Source organism: Callithrix jacchus, chromosome 2 (assembly GCF_049354715.1).
Source record: "Callithrix jacchus isolate 240 chromosome 2, calJac240_pri, whole genome shotgun sequence".
Taxonomy (NCBI): Eukaryota; Metazoa; Chordata; class Mammalia; order Primates; family Cebidae; genus Callithrix; species Callithrix jacchus.
Genome location: NC_133503.1, coordinates 90,512,384 through 90,534,931, shown reverse-complemented (window position 1 = coordinate 90,534,931; position 22,548 = coordinate 90,512,384). Strand labels below are relative to the sequence as shown.

The 22,548-nt window shown below is 36.8% G+C and overlaps 1 protein-coding gene across 26 annotated transcripts in view; it reads left to right on the top strand.

Annotated features, from left to right (window-relative positions):
• Positions 1-22,548, top strand: part of DMXL1 (Dmx like 1) — a 193,201-nt gene that overhangs the window by 10,058 nt on the left and 160,595 nt on the right. For 15 of the 26 annotated variants that reach the window (XR_013532130.1, XR_013532127.1, XR_013532125.1 and 12 more), the window contains 4 exons: positions 10,015-10,140; positions 13,082-13,153; positions 20,818-20,908; positions 21,318-21,450. Coding sequence is in view for 15 of the 26 variants with exons in the window: in XM_078365010.1 (XP_078221136.1) it covers positions 10,015-10,140; positions 13,082-13,153; positions 20,818-20,908; positions 21,318-21,450 (422 nt within the window). In the remaining 11 variants the exon portion in view is untranslated. Of the gene's footprint in view, positions 1-10,014; positions 10,141-13,081; positions 13,154-16,345; positions 16,425-20,817; positions 20,909-21,317; positions 21,451-22,548 lie in introns of all 26 variants that reach the window. The other 11 variants (XR_013532124.1, XM_078365018.1, XM_078365015.1 and 8 more) reach the window with 4 other exon arrangements.

Here is a 22,548-nt window from a genome sequence, read left to right as displayed (position 1 = left end):
GTCTATTCTTAGGGATATTCTATGTGCTGATGAAAATAATGTGTATTCTGCAGTGGTTGGGTGAATGTTTTTTAAATGTCAGGTCTGTTAGGTCTAGTTTATCATTTAGCTGATGTTTCCTTGTTAATTCTTCTGTCTAGGTGATCTGTCATCTGTCTATTACTGAGAGTGGGGCATTAAAGTCTCCTACATTATTGTATTGCATGCAATTTAGATCTATTCATGTTTGCTTTATTTTTATTTTTTTATTTTTTTTGAGACAAAGTCTTGTTCTGTTGCCCAGGTTGGAGTGCAATGGTGCAATCTTGGTTAACTGCAACCTTCGCCTCCCAGGTTCAAGTGATTCTCCTGCCTCAGCCTCCCAAGTAGTTGGGATTACAGGTGCTTGCTTCCATGCCTGGCCAATTTTTGTATTTTTAGTAGAGCTGGAGTTTCACCATGTTGGCTAGGCCGGACTCTTAACTCCTGACCTCATGTGATCTGCCTGCCTCAGCCTCCCAAAGTGCTGGGATTACAGGCGTGAACCACTGAGCCTAGCAATGTTTGCTTTATATGCTTGAGAGCTCTGATGTTGGGTGATAGAGATATTTATAATTGTTATATCTTATTTCAGGATTGACGGCTTTCTCATTATATAGTAACCTTCTTTGTCTCTTTATAGTCTTTGATTTGTAGTGTATTTTATCTGATGTAAGTATAGCTAGTCTGGTTATGTTTTGGTTTTCATTTGCAAGGAATATATTTTTCTACCCTTTTGCCTTAGTCTATGTATGCCTTTATTGGTGAGGTGTGTTTCTTGTGGGCAGTATGTGGTTGTTTCTCTTTTCTTCATTTATTCAGCCATTCTCTGCCTTCTAATAGGAGAATCAAGCCCATTTACATTGTGTTATTGGGTTGGTGCAAAAGTAATTACAATTTTTGCCTATAAAAAAGATATTATTGGTAAGTAAGGATTTACTATTTGATGATTTTCTGGTTGTTTTTCTACTCCTCTCTTCCTTTCTTACTGTCACCCTTTGCAGTTAAGTGCTCCTTTCTGGTTGTGTGTTTTACTTTGTTACTTTTTATTTTTAAAGAATTTATTATAAGTTTTTACAATGTGGTTACCACGAGGCTCACATAAAACATCTTATTGAAGTGCATTATTATCTTAAAGATATGACAACTTATATCACAAAGAATAGAAACAAAGAACAATAAACAAAAATTCTGTACTTACATTTTTGGCTTTCAGTTGTCTTAATTTATATGTTTTTGTATTACCTATCTCTTAAAAAGTCTCGGAGGCAAGGCTTAAGTCCAGGTTCACCTTGGCTCTAGTAAGCCATCAAAGGGCTGTCCTTTCTAAAGTGAGGAGATCCCACAGGATGTATCTCAGCAGAGTTGGAATGCTGGCTAAGGGTTCATGTGCTGGAAATGTGTAGGACAAACCTCCTACAGGGTGGTATTGCTGAACAGCCTCTCTCATGTAGCATCTCTTTTGGCTCAGTTATGGAGCCGTATTTTCGGTGATGCAGATGATAATGCTGTCTGTCCTCTTTGTTTCTCCCTGTCCTCAGAGATATTTCTCTTTAGGCACTTGTGATGCTTCTTTTGGTTTATGGCTGGAACGAATCTCCTACTAGAGAACCAAAGATGGTGGGAAAGCTGGATGTTCACTTTAATCTCACTTTTTCCAATGTAGAAATAGTATTTCAGGAAATTTTCTGTGCCCTTTGTGCTGGGCAGAATTGGGGGAGGGGTCCTTTGAAGGTGGAAGTCTCATTTGTTTTTTCATTTCTGAAAATTGTCTTTTTTCATTCCTGTGGCCCCAGGAACTCTCTTATCTTCATATGTGAGTTCTGTTTTATTTCTGGTGATCATTTCAGCACTGTATATTTGTTTTGGATTTTCTTTTTATTTTAAAAAATTCTTCTTTTTTTCTTTTTTTTTTTTTTAGAAGGAAAGAAAGAAAAAAAAGAGAAGGAGAGGAAGAAAGAGGAAGAAAAAGAGGGAGAGAGAATGGGAATATTGCTTTATTCTAAAAATGGGTATTAAAAATGGCTGATCAATATTTTGTATATTTAAAGTGGAGAGCGCTATAAATATTTATTAAGTTTACTTGTTCCGGATCTGAGTTCAAGTCCTGGATATCCTTATTAATTTTCTGTCTCGTTGAGTCTAAATCTCTTTATGGGTCTTATGTATCTGGGTGTTAGGATCGTTAGCTCTTATTGTTGCATTGATCCTTTTACCACTATATCTTTGTTGCTTTGAAATCTATTTTATCAGATGCAAGAATTGCAACTCCTGCTTTTTGTTTATTTATTTATTTTTGCTCTCCATTTGGTTGGTAAATCTTTCTCCATCCCTTTGTTCTGAGTCTTTGTGTATCTTTGGATGTGAGATGGGTCTGGATGTAGCATACCATTAGGTTTTGGTTGTATCTTTTGATTGGGGGATTTAGAATTTAGGGTTATTGCCATTTGATGTTAACTGGCTGTTTTATCCATTCGTTGATGTAAATTCTTCTTTATGTTGGTGCTCTTTACTTTTTGGTATATTCTTAGAAAGGCTGATACTGGTTGTTCCTTTCTATGTGTAATGCTTCTTTCAGAAGCTCTTGTAAAGCAGGCCTGGTGGTAATAAAATCTCTGAGTACTTGCTTGTTCATAAAAGATTTTATTTTCCCTTCAATTGTGAAGCTTAGTTTGGCAGGATATGAAATTCTGGACTGAAAGTTCTGTTCTTTAAGGATGTTAAATATTGGCCCCCACTCTCTTCTGGCTTGTAGGGTTTCTGCTGAGAGATCTGCTGTAAGTCTATTAGGCTTCCCTTTGTGGGTAACCTGACCTTTCTCTCTGGCTGCCCTTAGTATTTTCTCCTTCATTTCAACCGTGGTGAATCTAACGATTATGTGCCTTGGGGTTGCTCTTCTTGAGGAATATCTTTGTGGTGTTCTCTCTATTACCTGGGGTTGAATATTGTCCTGCTTTGCTAGATTGGGAAAGTTTTCCTGAATAATATCCTGAAGAGTATTTTCCAGCTTAGATTCATTCTCTTCGTCACATTCAGGTACACCTGTCAAACGTAAATTAGGTCTTTTTCACATAGTCCCATATTTCTTGGAGACTACTCATTCCTTTTTATCCTTTTTTCTCTATTCTTGTCTTCTCATTTCATTACATTAAGTTGGTCTTCAACCTCTGATATCCTTTCTTCTGCTTGATCAATTTGGCTATTCAAACTTGTGCATATTTTGCTAAGTTCTCGCGTTGTGTTTTTAAACTCCGTCAGTTCATTTATATTCCTCTCTATATTGTCTATTCTTGTTAGCATTTCGTCAAACCTTTTTTCAAAGTTCTTAGTTTCTTTACATTGGGTTAGAACAAGTTCTTTTAACTCCCAGAAGTTTCTTATCATCCACCTTCTGAAGCCTACTTCTGTTAATGGCACACAGTCCTTCTCCATCAGGGCTTGTTCAGTTGCTGATGAGGAACTGTAATCCCCTGTAGAGGAAGAGGTGTTCTGATTTTGGGTATTCTTGGCCTTTTTAGGCTGGTTTCTTCCCTTTGTTATAGATTTATCCATCTGTCGTCTTTACAATTACTGCCTTTCTAATTAGGTTTCTGAGTGGACGTCCACTTCATTGATTCCCAGCACTGGAATCCGAGCAACCCACTGCGCCGGCCAAAACAGCAGCGATAAGACCGATGGTGCTCTTCTGCCCCGGAATCTCCGGTCTGGCTTCCTTCTTGAGTCCGTAATAAGCGGCTCTGCCTTCCTGGAGCTCCAAACATCTGTCAGAAGGAGAACCAGTCCCGTTTACTCTGCACAAAGAGCTGCCACACCGAGGCGCTGGCAAAACCACTGTGCGGGTAAAACCGCTGCTCGGCGGCAAGAGTTGCGCTGGCGACCCGTGGGGCTCCTCCACTGGGAATCCTCCTGTCCGTGAGCGACGAAAATTCATCTGGAAGTGTGGCGTCCTCTCGCTCTCTGCACTTTCACTGGGAGCTACAATCCCAAGCTGTTAGTGATCAGCCATCTTGGATCCTTTTTCAGAAAAAGGATCTTCTTCTTTTTTTCATATGGAGTCTTGCTGTATTGCCCAGGCTGATCTCAAACTCCTGGGCTTAAGCAATCCTCCCTCCTTAGCCTCCTGATTAGGTGGGATTACAGGTGCAATGTTGTGAGTATCTGTTTTTTGTTTTCTTTGGAGGCGAGTGAAACACCACCTTTTTGGAGCCACAATTATTATTATTTAAATAATAGCTTTATTGAAATATAATTTATATACCATAAAGTTTACCCTTTTAAAGTGTAAATTTTAGTGGTTTTAGTGTATTCACAATGTCTATTACCACAGACTGATTAAAGAACATTTTCCTCATCCCCAAGAAAAATCCCATATCTATTACCAATCACTGTCTATTTGCCACCACCCCTAGCCACTGGCAGCTGCTATCTTACAACCACCTACGTTGCTTGTTTGCTTATTTACACCAGCTACCTTACCGACTCTATGGACTTGTCTATTCTGGACATTTCACATAAACGAAATAATAAATTATGTGGTCTTTTGTAAAGTTCATGTTCTATCATTTATTACTACTTTTTATGGCTTAATATTCCATTGTATGGATATACACTGTATTTTGCTTAGCTATTCATAGTTGATTGACCTTTGAATTGTTTCCTTTTGTGGCTATTATAAATAATGCTGGTATGAACATTCATGTACAAGTTTTTGTGTAGACATATGCTTTCAGTTTTCTTGAATACAGGAATATCTTGTTTTCTTGCTCTTTCCTTTATTGTACTTTAAGTATTATTTTTTTTGTTGTTTTTTTTGAGATGGAGTCTTGCTCTGTTGCCCAGTCTGGAGTGCTTTGGTGTGGTCTGGGCTCATTGCAACCTCTGCCTCCCAGGTTCAAGTGATTCTCCTGCCTCAGCCTCCCAATTAGCTGGGATTACAGGCACCTGCCACCATGCCTGGCTAATTTTTTGTATTATTAGTAGAGACGGGGTTTCACCATGTTGGCCAGGCTGGTCTTGAACTCCTGACCTCGTGATTCATCTCCCAAAGTCCTGGGATTATAGGCGTGAGCCACCGCGCCCGGCCAAGTATTACGATTTTTATAAATTGAAATTTTGTGGCAACCCTTGAGCAAATCTGTCAGCACCATTTTTCCAACTGCATGTGCTCACTTTCTGTCTCTGTGTCATATTTTGGTAATTCAAAATATTTCAAACTTATTGTTATTATTATTGAGACAGAACTTCGCTCTGTCACCTAGGCTGGAGTGCAGTGGCACGATCGTAGGTCAGTGCAACCTCTCTGCCTCCTGGGTTCAAACTGGCACATCTGGTTAATTTTTGTATTTTTAGTAGATATGAGATTTCACCATGTTGGCCAGGCTGGTGTCCTTCTGACCTCAAGTGATCTGCCTGCTTCAGCCTCCCAAAGTGCTGGGATTATAGATGTGAACCACCATGCCTGGCCCCTTTTTAAACTATTATTATATCTGTTGTGGTGATCTGTGATCACTGATCTTTTAAGTATTGTAATGGTTGTCGAGCACCAACAAACTTCACTTCTGTAGGACCGTAAACCTAATAAATGAGTGTATTGTGACTGCACCACCAATTGGCTTTTCTCCCATTATCTCTTTTCTGCTCAGACCTCCCTATTCACTGAGACACAATGATATAGAAATTAGAACAGTTACAACCCTTCAGTGTCTTTTAAGTATTCAAGTGAAAGGAAAGAGTTACACATCTCTTCCTTTAAATCAAAAGTTAGAAGTGATTAAGTTTAGTGAGGAAGGTGTGGAGATGGACCGAAAGCTAGGTCTATCATGCTACTTAGCCAAGTTGTAAATGCAAAGGGCAAATTCCAAAGGAAACTATTAATAAAAGTTTGGCTCCATTGAACACATGAATGATAAGTATGAAAATAGCCTTATTGCTTATAGGGAAAAGGTTTGAGTGCTCTGGCTAGAAGATCAGACCAGCCACAATATTGCTTTAATCCAAAGCCTAATCCAGAGCAAGACTCTTTTCAATTCTGTGAAGGCTGGGAGAGGTGAGGAAGCTGTAGAATTAAAGTTTGAAGCCAGCAGAGGTTGGTTCATAAGGTTTAAGGAAAGAAGTCGTCTGTATAACCTGTAAGTGCAAGGTGAAGCAGCAAATGCTGACTGATTTAGAAGCTTCAGCATGTTATCCAGAAGATCTAGCCAAGATAATTGATGAAGGTGGCTATGGGAAAGAAGAGATTTTAAAGTAGGTGAAACAGCCTTCTGTTGGAAGGAGATGCCTCATAGCTAGAAAGGAGAGGTGGCTTCAAAGCTTCAAAGGCAGGCTGACTCTTGTTAGAAGCTAATGCAGTTGGTAACTTTAAGTTGAAGCCCATGCCCATTTACCATTCTGAAAATCCTAGCATGTTTAAGAATTATGCTAACCCTGCTCTGCCTGTAGTCTGCAAAAGGAAAAACAAATTGGATGACAGCACCTATGTTGACAGCACAGTTTGCTAAATATTTCCAGCCCACTATTGAGACCTACTGCTGAGAAAAAAGATTTCCTTGCAAAATGTTGCTGTTCATTGCCAATGACCTGATCACCCAAGAGCTCTGATGCAAATGTACAAGCAGATTAATGTAGTTTTTATGCTTGCTAACACAACATTCATTTTGTAGTCCATGAACCAAGGAATGCTTCCAACTTTTAAGTCTTATCTTTTAGGAAATACATTTCATAAGGCTATAGCTGCTATAGATAATGATTCCTCTGATGGACCTGGACAAAGTACATTAAAAACCTTCTGGAAAGGCTTTACGTAGGTGCGTTAGGGACATTTGCAATTCATGAGAGGAGGTCAAAATATCAACTTTATCAAGAGTTTGGAAGAAGTTGATTTCAACCTTCACAAATTACTTTGAGGTTTTTTGTTTTATGTTTCTTTTTTGAGACAGAGTTTCGTTCTTGTTACCCAGGCTGGAGTGCAATGGCGCTATCTCGGCTCTCCGCAACCTCCGCCTCCTGGGTTCAGGCAATTCTCCTGCCTCAGCCTCCTGAGTAGCGGGGACTACAGGCACGTGCCACCATGCCCAGCTAATTTTTTTTTTGTATATTTAGTAGAGATGGGGTTTCACCGTGTTGACCAGGATGGTCTCGATCTCTTGACCTCGTGATTCACCTGCCTCGGCCTCCCAAAGTGCTGGGATTACAGGCGTGAGCCACCACGCCCTTGAGGTTTTTTTTTTTTGAAGACAGAGTCTGGCTCTGTCACCCAGGCTGTAGTGAAGTGGCACAAGCTCGGCTCTGCAATCTCCACCTCCCAGGTTCAAACAGCTCTCCTGTCTCAGCTTCCTGAGTAGCTAGGATTACAAGCGTGCACCAACATGTCTAGCTAATTTTTGTATTTTTAGTAGAGACAGGGATTCACTTTGTTGTCTAGGCTGGTCTCAAACTCCTGACCTTATGATCCACCCACCTCAGCCTCCCAAAGTGCTGTGGGATTATAGGGGTGAGCCACTGCTTCGGCCCTATTTTTAAAATTTTTATTTTTAGACAATGTCTCATTTTGTTGGCTGGGCTGGAGTGTAATGGTGCTTATCACCACAGCCTTGACCTTCTGGGCTCAGGTTATCCTCCCACCTTAGCCTCTTGGGTAACTGGGACTACAGGTATGTGCCACTGCAACACAATTTTTGTCTTTTCTCTAGAGACGGTTTTGCCATGTTGCCCAAGCTGGTCTTTAACTCCTGGGCCCAAGCGATTTGCCTGCCTTGGCCTCCCATTTTTCTGGGATTACAGGTGTGAGCCACTATGCCCAGCCAAGTTCAATAATTTTACTTGATTTAAAATTATCCAAGCCTAAAGAGACAGCTTTGTAACTTCTAGTACCATCACTGATCAAATAGTAGTAGTATGAAGCAGCAGTAGCCAAAGAACAAGGGTAATTCAGAACTGGCTAAGTCATTGAATGATAAAGTGGTAATTGTGTTATTAGTATGTTAGTATTTTCCTCCCTGTAGTTTTGAGTGTTTATTTCTGGGATTACTTTACATTTCTCAACTCTTCGAGTACAATACTTGTATTAAATAGTAATTTGTGTGGTACTTCAAGAATAATATAGACTTGATATGGGAAAATCTTGAGTCATGTTTGACAAAATACATGCAGCATAATGTCTGAAATTAGGTAGATAATTTCAGGTATAATAAAGATAAAGTTATGAAGACATGAGTTTCTTATTCCGCTTAATGGAAACCAAAAATGTTGTTTAAAAGGGAGCCAATCTAAATTGTAAACGTATAAAATTTAATATAATATTTTGAGAAACAGTGACAATCATTATTATAAAGTTTAATATCAAGTAGAAAAATTAGTTTCTAAATTATTTGAAAGACAACTCTTAAAATTAGTCTTTGGAATTTATTCTTGCTAATGGCCTTATGGCAAGCCTTGTGATCCCATCTTGATATTTATATAGGAGAGGAGATCATCATGTGATTTTTTTTGTTTGTTTGTTTGAGCCAGTTCTTTTCGCTATGTGATGCTAGTGGAATCATACTTGATTATTCTTTCTTATTTTTAGGAATAATTCCAGGCAAGCATGTTACCTAGGGAAGACCCTGTTGGTACCATGGAAATAAATAGCAAGAGGCCAAAAATCAAGAGATCAGGTTCTGAAGTCCACTCTGCCACTAAAACATTATCAACTTATTTGGGCCTTGATTTTCTTTTCTATAATAGGAGCACATTTATTTGTATGTTCTCTCAAGTCCCATTTTTAATATTTTTTTGGATATACAGAATAATTTTGATTTTGGTAGGAATTAAGAAGGTAAAGTATATATGAAATATAATTTTAAATATACATGCTTGGGCAAAAATAAGGAGCAAGTCAAGAATTGATAAAACTTAATGAACTCAGGATGGAAAACAGTTTGTGTTGAATGTTTTATTGTTGTAACGTGTGCCAGCCTAAATATGAATCCTAGGAGAACAACCATGTACCCTGTAATGGAAGAAACTCCCGGGATCAAACTCCTGGGTAGGGAAAAGGACACACAAATAATTCTGGTTGGGAGAGTTATGCTAACTGTTGTAAAATTGAAAAAGAGGTATGAAATGCTTGCCAACAAGCCTTGAACTATGTATACTTTCTTTTGTTGTGGTGACTGTTTTTGTGAAATTAAATGCTTCATTTATTCCATTTATAAAGTACTGGCTGTGCTTTAGGCTCTTGTGTTAGAATTGAGGACTAGAGCAAAGAACAAGATAAATTTGAATCATTTATTTTTGGAATTTGACTTTAGAATAGATATGGACAATATACAAGATATTTAAAAATTGTGATATATGCCATGAAGAAAATCAACGCTAATCTGATAGAAAGTAATGGGAGAGTTAATGGTTGGGAACTGTAACCTGAATATTGGAAAGTAGCTAACTAGAAAAGACTAGGCAGATAAACACCTTGAGATGGAAAAAGGAACAGAAACAAGAGCCAACTGAGAGAAGGAAAGAGTAGCCTGAGATGGGTTTATAGAAGGACCACCATTTAGGATATTGACCATGGCAAGGTGTTGAGATTTTATTCCAAGCGCAGTGGAAAACTATTGAGTTTAAGCCGGGAAAATTACTTGGTGCAATAAGCATTTTTCAAATATCACTCTTTGTGGAAATGAATTAGAGGGAGGCAAGAATGGAAGTTTGCTATTAACGGTAGGACTGGACAGAGATGATCATGGTTTAGACAAGGGTTGTAGCAATCATTGGAGATGAAAGCAGTTGACAGAGTTGATGCATATTTTGCATCAGGACTGACAGAATATGCTAATAGGCTGTATATGGGGAGGTAAGGGAAATAGTTCCAAATATAGATTTTTTTTTGAAGAAAAGAACATCTAAAATTGGCCTTTTGAAACATTTATTCTCCCCACCTTAAAACATGGTAGTTAATGCTAGTATTCTACATGGTAAATGTTTTCTTGACACTTTTATCATTTTTATTTTATTTTTTAGGCTTATGCATCTGGATGTGACATTGTAATACTGGGAAGTGATTTTGAAAGATTACAGATAATCCCAGGAGCTAAACATGGAAATATTCAAGTGGGATGTGTAGACTGTTCAATGCAACAAGGCAAGGTTTGTAATCTTATGGTTAATATGCAAATTTGTTTGGAATATGGTTTTTGTCAGGATAATCTCTGAAGTATGTATTTCCTATTGAATTAGAGACTTGGCTTTGTTTCAAGGATAGTGTAGCTAAAAATATTTTTGGTTCTCTAAGATGCATTCTATAGAGTGCTGGAAATTCTATTCTTATATAATTTTAAATTGTAGCATCGTTTTCTTTGAGTTGAAAAAGAAATATAATACTTATATTTTATTCTGATATAGAATGAGTCTAAAGCTTACTTATTTAAAAGGCAATTGGATTGAGGGAAAGGACTAACAATAAATCTTAATTGTTTACAAATAAACTGAAGGAAATGACTTAGAGGTTTTTTTGGTCTGTAAACAGGTAGTTATCTCCTTGTAACTTCTATGTTACAAGAACTGTGTAACTTTGTGTGGAAATGAAAAAACTTCTAGAGTTTATAATATTAATTTCATCTAAGCCTATAAGAAAAGTGAAAAACTTTATCAGGACTTCTGTTTGCATATGAAAAGTAAAAAGGTAACCTTGAAAGTAAAATAGCAATAACAAAAGCGAAAGAAACAAAGTGTTAAAAAAAAAAAGAAACAAAGTGTAAAATTCTTCTAGATCAGCTTAAATACAGTTAGTTGGTGTAATATCAGAATGAGAGAGTCGTACTAGTAGGCAAGGTAGCATAATATATAGCTTAAAATAATTCAATTTAGGCATAGATGGTAAGGCCTATGTATAATTGTATAGCTAAACTGGACTGAACTTTGCAAATACACTCATATGATTCCACTAGATCATTTTGTATAAGGAATCAAAATGGTCATATAAAAGTCCATGGACCCAATCATTTGTTTTAAAAACTAATCTTCATTTGAGGTAAACCTTCTAGTATTAAAAGTTACTCACTGGGACATAAAGATATTGTAAAAGGAGTTTCTGTTTTCTCAATCTTTACATATTTGTTGGACTACCATTCTTTTTGTTACACGGTATTCCTTTCCTTTAATATAGTTACAGGTGTCTTTTGTTGAGGCTTCCTATGACTTCTCACTATACAACAGAAAGGATCTTTATTATGGAATGCTGAAAATCCTTGAGATTTTTTTTTTTTCATTCTCTTCATGTTTGTTTGATCTGCTAGCTCTTTTGTTCTGTAATCTTTACTGTATAAAAACTTGCTTAATACCATCTAGACTCACAGGGAACTGGTTAATGTTAAAAATTGAATTTAATACTTTCCAATATGAGCTGTCTTTTTGTGATAGATTATATGACAGTCAGGTTAGAATGAAGAAATCATGGCCAGGTGTGGTAGCTCATGCCTGTGATCCCAGAGCTTTGGGAGGGTTGAGGCAGGCAGATCCCTTGAGACCAGGAATTTGAGACTAACTTGGGCAACACTATCTCTACAAAAGTAAAAATAAAAAATAAATAGCTGAATTTGCTCCTGTAGTCCTAGCTACTTGGGAAGCTTAGACGGGATAATTAATCACTTGAGCCCAGGATTTCCAGGCTGCAGTGAGCTCTGATTGCACCACTGCACTGCAGCCTGGGTGACAAAGCAAGACCCCATTTCTAAAAACAAAAACAGAAAAGAGGAATGAAGAAGTCATTTGGTTTTATTCTAAAAAAGAAATATTTTCTTGATTTACAGATATCAGTATTATCATAGGGTTCCTTCAAGTATCAGGAGGAAAATTTGCAGGTTCTGGTACCCGGGGCTTCTGATTATTTGCATTTAAGAAGGAAATGTTAACATCATTGGTACCTGTATTTTTATTATTACTATGTTTTTGCTTTGTACTGTACTGCCACTTAACTAATTTTTCTGAGAAAATCAGCATTTATCCTGTTATTCATCAGCTTCAAAATATTCTTAACTTCAAAATACTCTTAGCTTCCCATTACCTTGGAAAAGTTCAAATTGTTCACCTTGGCATGAGGCCTTTTACAACCTGGTTCAGACCTGCCTTTTTAGTCTCAGGTACACTATTCTGTTACAAGGAGCACCCTCTTCCTGATGGGATGATGATCATTCACCTCTAAATATACACTGCCTCTTTTAATTTTTATACCTGTGTTTATACTATACCCTATTTATAAAATTGAATACTTGCTGCTTTTTGAAATCCCACCCATAATTAAAGGCTAAAACTAAACACTTCCTACAGATCAACTCAGAACAAGTGACCTCTATATCCTGAGAACTAAAATACCCATTAAAAGTTTTTCTCCGTATGTATGTTGTGTCCTCATTTCTTACCTTCCTCTTTACTAGATCAGATGTTCTTTTTTCTGTCCATGATTCATTCATTCATTTAATCTCTTTGCCTCTCTCTGTGTTTGATTTCCAATATTTTTATTTTCTTGATATGAGACTCCCTCAAGTTATAGTAGTAGTTACCTTATAAAACAGAACCAGGAAAGGTTATGCTCCATCAATTTAAAGGGTAAATTCAAAAGATAAGTAAAGTAAAATATTTTTAAAAATGTACTAAGGGAGTTTGCAGGGGAATAGATCTAAGTTACATTTTTGAAAAGTTAATGTACACTGACGGAATTGTGAATTTTGAGGATAGATGACAATTAACATTATTGTGCATATTGTATATCACTTATTATATGCTAGGTGTTTTACAAATGTTATTTCAACCCTCAAAATAATTCTGCTGGGAAGATAGTGTTGTATATATTATGAACACTGACACGGAAACTAACATTTGGAGAGATTAAGTTTCCACTTACGTAGTAAATAGCTATTCTAGGATTCTAACGCAGATGCGATAGTCTTCAAAACTGACATTCTTAAGCATCAGTGAATGAAATTGTGTGTATTAGCATATTGAAAGTGATAATATTCATTTCTTTGCTTTTTTTGATTCATAAGTAAGTTAACATATCCATAATAAGTTGTCTTTTTTTTCTTTTTAAAAGATTGCAGCATCTTATGGAAACGTTATCTCCATTTTTGAACCAGTTAACCTACCCAAACAAAAGAAAAATTTGGTCAGTAATTTATAATTTTTTCTTTTAGGAATTGAAATGTCTTAAGTATTAAAAGAGTATAAAATCAGAGTGATCGTTGAGTAAATCAGTATAACTTATATAATATAATTGAAGATAACATGCTAAATTCCATTTTGATACTAAAAATATATTTAAATCTTTCATTGGGATAGAATTAAACTAAATTGTACCAGTGAATTGTTGAAATGCTTTATTATTTTATTTCTGACATTTTAAATTTTATAATAAATATTTGAAGAGTCAGTAACCTAAAGTTTGTCACTTACTTTATTGCTAGTATCAGATACCACTGTCCAGCTGTATGTACTTTTTTCTTTGTTTTATAATCTACCTTTATACAGATTTTCTGCCTCTTTAGGGCTTAACTTTCTTGCATTATTTAGATCATGTAATACAATTGTTAACAGGGCAACAAATGTTTTTCTTTATAAGGAAGCTGTACTCAGAAATAGTTCCGAAACCTGGTTACTCAATAGTTAATAAATATTTGGATTGTGTTAGTAGATTTTATAGGTTCTTTAATGCTTGTGCCTGTAATCCTAGCTACTTGGGAGGCTGAGACAGGAGGATTGTGTAAGGCCAGGAGTCTGAGACCAGCCTGGGCAAGAGTTTAAAAACAATTTAGCCAGGCATGGTGAGGCTTGCCTATAGTCTCAGCAGCTCAGAAGGCTGAGATGGGAGGATCGTTTGAGCCCAGAAATTTGAGGTTGTGTGAGCTATGATACAGCCAGGGTGACACAGAGAAACCCTGTCTCTAAAAATAAAAATAAAAAAACCACCTGAAATAAGATAAGCATACTGTTATCCAAAGAGCAGTGTATTGGGAGTCTTAGAACTGGTTTCTGTATCTGGGGCTATCTAGCTAGTTGTTCTTTTAGGTAAGTTAGCCTTATGAAATTCTTTGCTCAACTCTGAAATTCATTAATACCTATTCATTCTTGATGGGAATATTATTAGGCTAACATTATGTCAAAGATGGTTTAGAAATGTATTAATTTATAAAGAATTAAACTGTTTTAATAGCAGATATACCTTTATATATCTTTTGATAGTTTTCATATCTTTACTTAGCTCATTAGTATTTTACAAATTGCTTCAAACCTAGTTTGCACAGCTATTATTTCTTCTTTTTACAAGTAAGGTAGTAGACTAGGCTCAAAGGAAATAGTGACTTGACCAGTGAAACAGCTATTAAGCCACAAAATGAAGAGTAAAACCATCTTTATTGATTCTTAGGTGTGAACATTCTTTCCTTACCTTGTGTTAATGAAAAATGTTTTCTGAGTTAATTGATATTTATCTTTAAATTTCATGGAAGGAGTATTCACACTTTTCTCTGATTTCTATTTGTTTTTATACATTGCATAGTGAATCTATCTGAGGCTCTTAAAGCCTTAAGAATTAGTAATTGGCCGTACTAAAAATAAATTTTTAAGGTAATTACCCCATTCGGCCCAGAACAGTGTATTTCAATCCTCAATAAATGTTTATTAAATAAAGTAGATAGCTTTTGAAAATCAGTATGCTATGTTAAGATGCCTTTATTGGGAAGGGCAGAATAGACAATTTCAGTGTTTGTCCATTTTCTTCTTTGCGAATCATAATTGATGAATATAATAATGTATAAAATTCAAAAAGAGGCTTGTTTGTTGACTTATTAGCATTGACTTTGCAGAAAAGATAATAAACATGATGAAGAAGGGAAAACTGGGTTAAATGGTAAAATTATATACTTGAAAGATACTTAAAAATCTATGATTCTAGAGATAGTCTCAGAATCTTTAGATCCTTGTAAAAATGCATTATTTCCTTTTCTTTGTATATTCTGGAGTATTCTTTTAAGATGGTGGCTCTTCACGGGAGTTGCACTTCACAATTCCTGTTGGATATATGTGTCCAGGTCCTGCCTTGGGAATTTCTAAATCTGTAGGTGTGGGATTGTGTCTATGCAGTTAAATGTTTAGTTCTAGAGAGGGTTCTGGTATGTACTATGATTGAAAGTCATTCTTTGTAATCCCAGCACTTTGGGAGGCCGAGGCAGGTGGACCACAAGGTCAAGAGATCAAGACCATCCTGGTCAACATGGTGAAACCCCGTCTCTACTAAAAATACAAAAAATTAGCTGGGCATGGTGGTGCATGCCTGTAATCCCAGCTACTCAGGAGGCTGAGGCAGGAGAATTGCATAAACCTAGGAGGCGGAGGTTGCAGTGAGCCAAGATTGCCCCATTGCACTCCAGCCTGGGTAACAAGAGTGAAACTCCATCTCAAAAAAAAAGAAAGTCATTCCTGCAAGGCAGTGTTTGATAAAAGCATATTCTGTAGGTCACTTACATCAAAATCACCTGGGGTGTTAAAATACATGTTTCTGCTCCCCATCCTGAAGCTTTTGAGCCTGAATATTTGGGCACAGGTCTTGGAAATTTGAATTTTTAGTAACATCTCAGGCTATTCTTTGTTGTACCAGAATTTGAAAACCATTACATTAAGAGAGAGAGTATGAATTTCAATCTGTAATTGGGCTGTGAACTCAACTTAGTATAGGCCACAACCTGAATTTAAAAAGAAAATGAAATAGAGAAAATACCAGAGTATGTCACATGTAATAAGGACAATCCTAGATTGTCTTTATTTGTATATGTATGTGTTCTGGGTCACAATACATTGTGTGTTTCTTACTGATTTGCAGGCAAGAAAAAAAGGCAAAATTTCGCTTTAAGAAGTTGTAAAGTCATAAATTACATAATGGTATCAAAATGTTCCATCTTTTATTCTGAATTTTTTCACGTACCATTATGATCTCAGGTGGGGATAAAACAGTGAAAGAGAAGGAAACTTCAAATAGTAAAGACACATTTAAAATTAAGCTTTTTGCCATAACTATAATAATAATAATACAATAATAATTAGATCTAAGGTTAATAAGACCGTTATCCGAGGTAGCATATGGTTATTAGTTGTTTATACTAATGACAGAATTTTGACCTCCAGTAATAGGTATTGTCTCACATGTCTTCTTATCCTATATTCTATAATTTTGTTGACTGAATTGAACATTTCATTATCTTTAAAATTGACTGCCTGTGTTATTATAAGAATAACAAACATGAACATACACATTTGACAGAGATGCCAATTATAATGGGCTAAATGACTTTCCTCTTAATTTTAGGAATTATATAGTCAGTGGCAGAAAAGTGGCCAATTTTTTTTGGAATCAATAGCACACAATATAACTTGGGATCCCACAGGTAAGAAAATAAGCAGGATTAACTAAAATGTAATATCACTTGCCAAGTTATTATTTTTATTACTCTCATGTATTTCACTTCTTTGTGTGAGATTGTAGGTCATTCCCTTTTAGAGTTGTAATGAAATGACGACAGATATACACTGTAAGAGATGAGAGAATGTTAAGTGCTATAATAGGATACTTATTGTTTTTGGAAAGAGATATTTCTTTGGAGAATTGAGGTATTGGAAAGGAGCCTTTTGACCTGAGAGTAGACAGACTTTAGCAATGTGGATTGGATAGATGTAACAGGAAAAAAGTGAAGTTTAAGAAAATATAATGAAAAAAAATATATATATATGTATCAGTTATCTATTTCTGCATTAGAAAAGCATCCCGCAAAGTGATGGATGGCTTAAAACATCCATCATTTTATTGCTTATAATTCTGTTGGTCAGGAAGGCTTTGTGGGACTGGCTGGTCTATTGTTCCATGTGGTATTGGCTGAAGTATCTTATCTGTAGCTGAAAGATCCAAGAAAAGCTTTGTTCACTTATCTGGGCCCTGCTGCTTGCTCTCTACTGGGATGCCTTTGTTCTCCTCCATGTGGCCTCTTCTGTGGCCCTCTCTAGCAAGGTAGCCTGGATTTTACATGGTGGCTGCATTCTGAGAGTGAAAGTAGAAGCTGCAAGGAAGTCCCAGAATGTTGTTCCTGCCACATTCTATGATTACAAGTCCAGTTCATATTAAGAGATGGGAGAAATAGACTCCACCTCTTAATGAAAGATATGGCAAAGTCATATTACATGGGGCATCAACACAGGGAGACATAATTTATTAGGAGCCATTTTTACCATTCTACCAAAGTGAGCAAAGGCACAGAGAAAGAAAGCATAAGATACATTAATAAGGATTAGTAGTTCACTGGACTGAGTCTCAGTGGTGGTAAGGAGATAAGACCATACCATGTTATAGAAGATTTTTAAAATCATGCTAAAAACATTGAATTTAATTCTTTATAGTTGTCTGAAAACTATAGGTTTTTGAAAGAAGCTAGTGATATAAGATTTATGGTTTTGCAAGATTGGGCTACTAGCCATGAGTTAGAAGGGTCAGTGGCAGGTGGAACAGGAGGAGTGACCTTTGGAGAGGTTGTATTCTCATTAATCTGGATGAGAAATAATAACTTATTTCAATGCCTTTTCCATAGTATGTGCTCAATTAATATTAAATGAATTAATAAATAGTGAAAGGTATACATGGATATGAAATGTGTTTAGGCAGTAGAATTGACATTGCTGGACAACTGGATTTGAAATGACTTTGAGAGTATCTATGACCACAAGAAGAGTAATATATAGGAGTTAGAGGTAGTGAAACACGAGGTATTAATTGGATATGTGGACTTTGAGAAGTTTGCATGTCATAAAGCAATACATAGACATTTGAATCTAGAACATAAGAAGTTATCTTTGGGGTTGGGTGTGGTGGTTCACACCTGTAATACCAGCACTTTAGGAAGCTGAGTGGAGAGAATTGCTTGAGCCCAGGAGTTTGAGACCAGCCTGGGCAACATAGGGAGACTCCATCTCCACAAAATTTTTAAAAAATATTAGCCAGGCCTGGTGGCCGACACTTGAGGTCTCAGCTACTCAGGAGGCTGAGGTGGGAGGCTTGTTTGAGCCCAAGAGGTTGAGGCTACAGTGAGACGTGATTGTGCTACTGCATTCCAGCCTGGGTGACAGAGCAAGACTCTGTCTCAGAAAAAAAAAAGGTTATCTTTGGAACATAGAAATCGAAGTCATCAGTTCAGATGATACAAAAGTATTTTTAGATGGTGTTGGTAAACTGATTAATGTCTTTGTCTTGTGTCGAGATTCACTATCATATCTTGCCTAAATTATAAGATTTTCTGTTTTAGACTTTTTATGCTTTTTTTCTACTTTAATATCTGTAATTCTGTCCTTAGAGTTTGAAATCAGTATACCATATTATATCTCACCTACTTTTGTTCCTTTCCATACCTAGGATTAATTTTGTATTCTGTATTAAATTCTTAATCTTTTAGGGGATATCTTAATTTTATCTTCAGTTTATATTAAGCAAAAGAAAATTTGTATCTGTTGGTAAGTTCAAAAGTGGAATAATCAACATATTCAAATGGGTTGTTTCATTACTTCTTGTGCTTTTTGCCCCCTGTCTGTGAAACCTTGTATCTAGTTGCTCTACTATTTATTGAGCTTCTGCTTAGTGCCTGGCCTGTGCTAGAGATTTGTGCATATTATAGCTAATCCTTAAAACAACTGTATAAAAAACTTAAATTTTATAGATGAGAAAGTTGAAGCTCAGAAGTTGCCCAACTAGATCAAATTCACATGGCTAATTAAGCATCTTGGGATTTAGATATATGGATTTCTGATCTAAAGTCTGTGCCACAGATCTACTTTCCTTTTGAAGTAAGAAAACGAGGGCTGGGCATGCTGGCCCACGCCTGTAATCCAGCACTTTGGCAGACTGAGGTGGGAGGATAGCTTGAGCCCAGCAGTTTGAGACCATCCTGGGCAACATAGTGCAACCCCGTCTCTGCAAAAAATAAGAAAAAAATTAGGGGTGCATGTTCTCAGGACCTCCTGAGGGCTGTGTCACAGGCCAAAAAAAAAAAATTATTACGGTAGAAATACACAAATCTATAGTCCTTAATTGCCAAGGTCAATGCCATCTTTATTGTCAGCTTTTTTGCCGGAACTGCTTGTGCTTTGTGTGGATAATAGCACGACCTTCTAATTTTTTTTTTTTTTTTTTGAGACAGAGTTTTGCTCTTGTTACCCAGGCTGGAGTGCAATGGCGCGATCTCGGCTCACTGCAACCTCCCCCTCCTGGGTTCAAGCAATTCTCCTGCCTCAGCCTCCTGAGTAACTGGGACTACAGGCGCGCGCCACCATGCCCAGCTAATTTTTGTATTTTTAGTAGAGATGGGATTTCACCATGTTGACCAGGATGGTCTCGATGTCTTGACCTTGTGATCCACCCACCTCGGCCTCCCAAAGTGCTGGGATTATAGGCGTGAGCCACCGTGCCCAGCCCACGACCTTCTACTTAATTCATAAAGTTAGAATCTGTCCTTTAAACCTCTTGTTTTTTCCCTGTATTTTGTTGGGTTCAAACCCTGACAATTCTTTTTTTGTTTGTTTTTTCTTGAGACAAGGTCTTGCTCTGTTACCCAGGCTGGGCTGCAGTAGCACAATCACTGCAGCCTCGACCTCCCAGGCTTGAGTGATTTCCCACCTCAGCCTCCCAAGTGTCTGGGACTACAAGTGCGTGCCTAACTAATTTTTGTTCTCTTTTTTTTTTTTTTTTCCTTTTTTTGGTAGAAACAGGGTTTTACTATGTTGCCCAGGCAGGTCCTGAACTCCTGGGCTCAAGCAGTCCTACCACCTTGGCCTCCCAAAGTGCTGGGGTTACAGGTGTGAGCCATCACACCCAGCCTTGACAATACTTTTTGAAATGGCTTTCAGATGCTTGCTTTTAAAATATTTGGTTGAGATCCTCATGATTTACCATCTGAGTTTTTATAGTTAATTAACCAGGATTAATAGTTTAATACTTGGTTAACCACACATTTATGTTTTCCCTGATGTTTGTCTCTAGAGTTTTTCTAAAAAGTATTTATTTGTTTATTTATTTTTTGATACGGAGTTTCACTCTTGTTGCCCAGACTGGAGTGCAGTGGTGCGATCTCGGCTCAGTGCAACCTCAGCCTCTGGGTTCAAGCAATTCTCCTGCCTCAGCCTCCCGAGTAGCTGGGATTACAGGCGTGTTCCACCACACCCAGCGAGTTTTTGTATTATTAGTAGAGACAGGGTTTCTCCGTGTTGGTCAGGCTGGTCTTGAGCTTCTGACCTCAAGTAATCTGCCTGCCTCGGCCTCCCAAAGTGCTGGGGTTACAGGTGTGAGCCGTCGCACCTGACTAAAAAGTATTTTTTAACCTTCTTTGTATACTAGAGTCTTTGAAATTTTGATGAAAATTACAGATTATCTTTCTGGAAAAATGCACATATTGGATGTGCAGCTTTTGTATGTTATCTCAATAGAGGGAGGTTCACAGACCTCTCCATCTGTTGACTGCCCCTCCTCCAGTTAAGCCCCCTGTTGTAAAATACAGATCCAATTACATAACAACTCCCACAGAACCCCTTACTGTCACTTGAAAACCTTTTACTCCCAACTACCTATAACAAATCCCAAACCTTATGAACTTGAAAAACTCTTCACAGTCTCACCTTGGCATTTTTTCCATGGCAATTTTTTTTCTAGCCTTTCCATGTATCTTATTCCTTAACCTATACCAGATTTAGAGGCATTTTTGAGAAAATATATGAACTTATATGTCTTCATGCCTTTGTTCATGTTAGGTCTCCTTTCTGAAATGCCTGTCTCTTCTGCTTACTCATCCATTAAGGACCAGGTTGCATTTCATCACTTTTCCTGGCACTTTTACTACAGGTACACATTAATGTCTCCTTCCTGTGGGCTTCCATAAAGCTTTGCACGCATTTCTATCATGTATATAATACTTGTACATGGTATCATGATATTCCCATGTCTTTCTACTGAAATAGACACTCAAGACAAAAAAGGACAGTGTTTTGTCATTGTATTTCCAATGCCTAGCACAGTGCCTGATACAAAGAAGATGCTCACTAAATGGTTGTTAAAGGAGAGGTATTAAGATGTCTTCCTTTCTATCTCAAGATATTTTAACAAAATTAAAATACAGCCTTCTCCTCCTTTCCTCAAAAATTTTTTTGTTATTTTACTTTTTTAAGTAGTTGTTTTATATGAAATTCTTGAGCATGTAATTTAAGTCAGTATTAAATACCTAAATAATAAATGATGAATAATTTTTTTTTAGGCAGTCGTCTTTTAACTGGTTCCAACTATTTGCAGCTCTGGTCTAATACTAACTTGGAGAAGCCAACTGAAGATGAAAATTTAAACAAAACTGATCTTAACTTTGGGGATTGGAGATGCATTTGGCATTGCAAGTAAGCAATTAATTAGGGGAGTAAACTGATAAACCTGTTGTTCTATGTGGTTTCATTATAAATGTATTTTAGTTATATAAAATCACACTAACATAAAAAATACTGATTTTTAGTCAATGGTATGTTTTTTCTTATACACAGATAATTCTCTATTTCCCATGTTCTACAAATACATTTTTTTTAAATGTCAAATAAAATAGGAAGAAACATAAATGTGTGAGGCCTGTATGAAGACCAGTAAATACAAACTTGCTAAATTTTATGAAAAGAGAGACAACTTTGATGCTTTTGAATGGAGGACTTCCTGTTGTGAAGAAATCTATTTATCCCACATAATCTATATATTGAACATAGTCCTTGTCAAAATCTGAGTGAGATTTCTATTAAGTACAGTTTTAAAGTCTATATGAAAGGACAAATACAGAAAAGTCAGAGCAATTCTGAAAGAAAAGAATAAAGGTATACAGTTTAGTAAAATGAATTCTAACACTACAGATGATCAAGCATTTTGTTATTGATGTAGGAACAGACAGATTAGGATCCAGGATTAGACTCAGTTTCGCATGGAGATTCCATATGTAAGGCTGGTTGTTGTTTTGTTTGTTTTTGTTTTTTTGAGACAGAGGATTGCTCTATTGCCCAGGATGGAGTGCAATGGCATGAGGCTTACTGCAACGCCTGCCTCCTCGGTTCAAGCAATTCTTCTGCCTCAGCCTCTGGAGTAGCTGGGATTACAAGCATACACCACCACACCAGGTTAATTTTTATATTTTTAGTAGAGATGAGGTTTCATCATATTGGCCAGGCTGATCTTGAACTCCTGTCCTCAAGTGATCCACCCACCTTGGCCTCCCAAAGTGCTGGCATTACAGGCGTGAGCCACTATGCCTGGCCATAAGGTAGTATTTTATAGTGGGGAAAACTAGCTAGCTTTGTGGAGGGGAAATTAAGTTAGAGTCTTTCATACCTGACACCAAAAAGAATGTGGGATGGTAAAAAAAAAATTCTATAAAATGAAACAAAGATATTAGAGAAAAATACAGGTGAAGTTTTATATTTAAAGTATGTTAGCCACTAACTACATGTCAGTATTGAGCA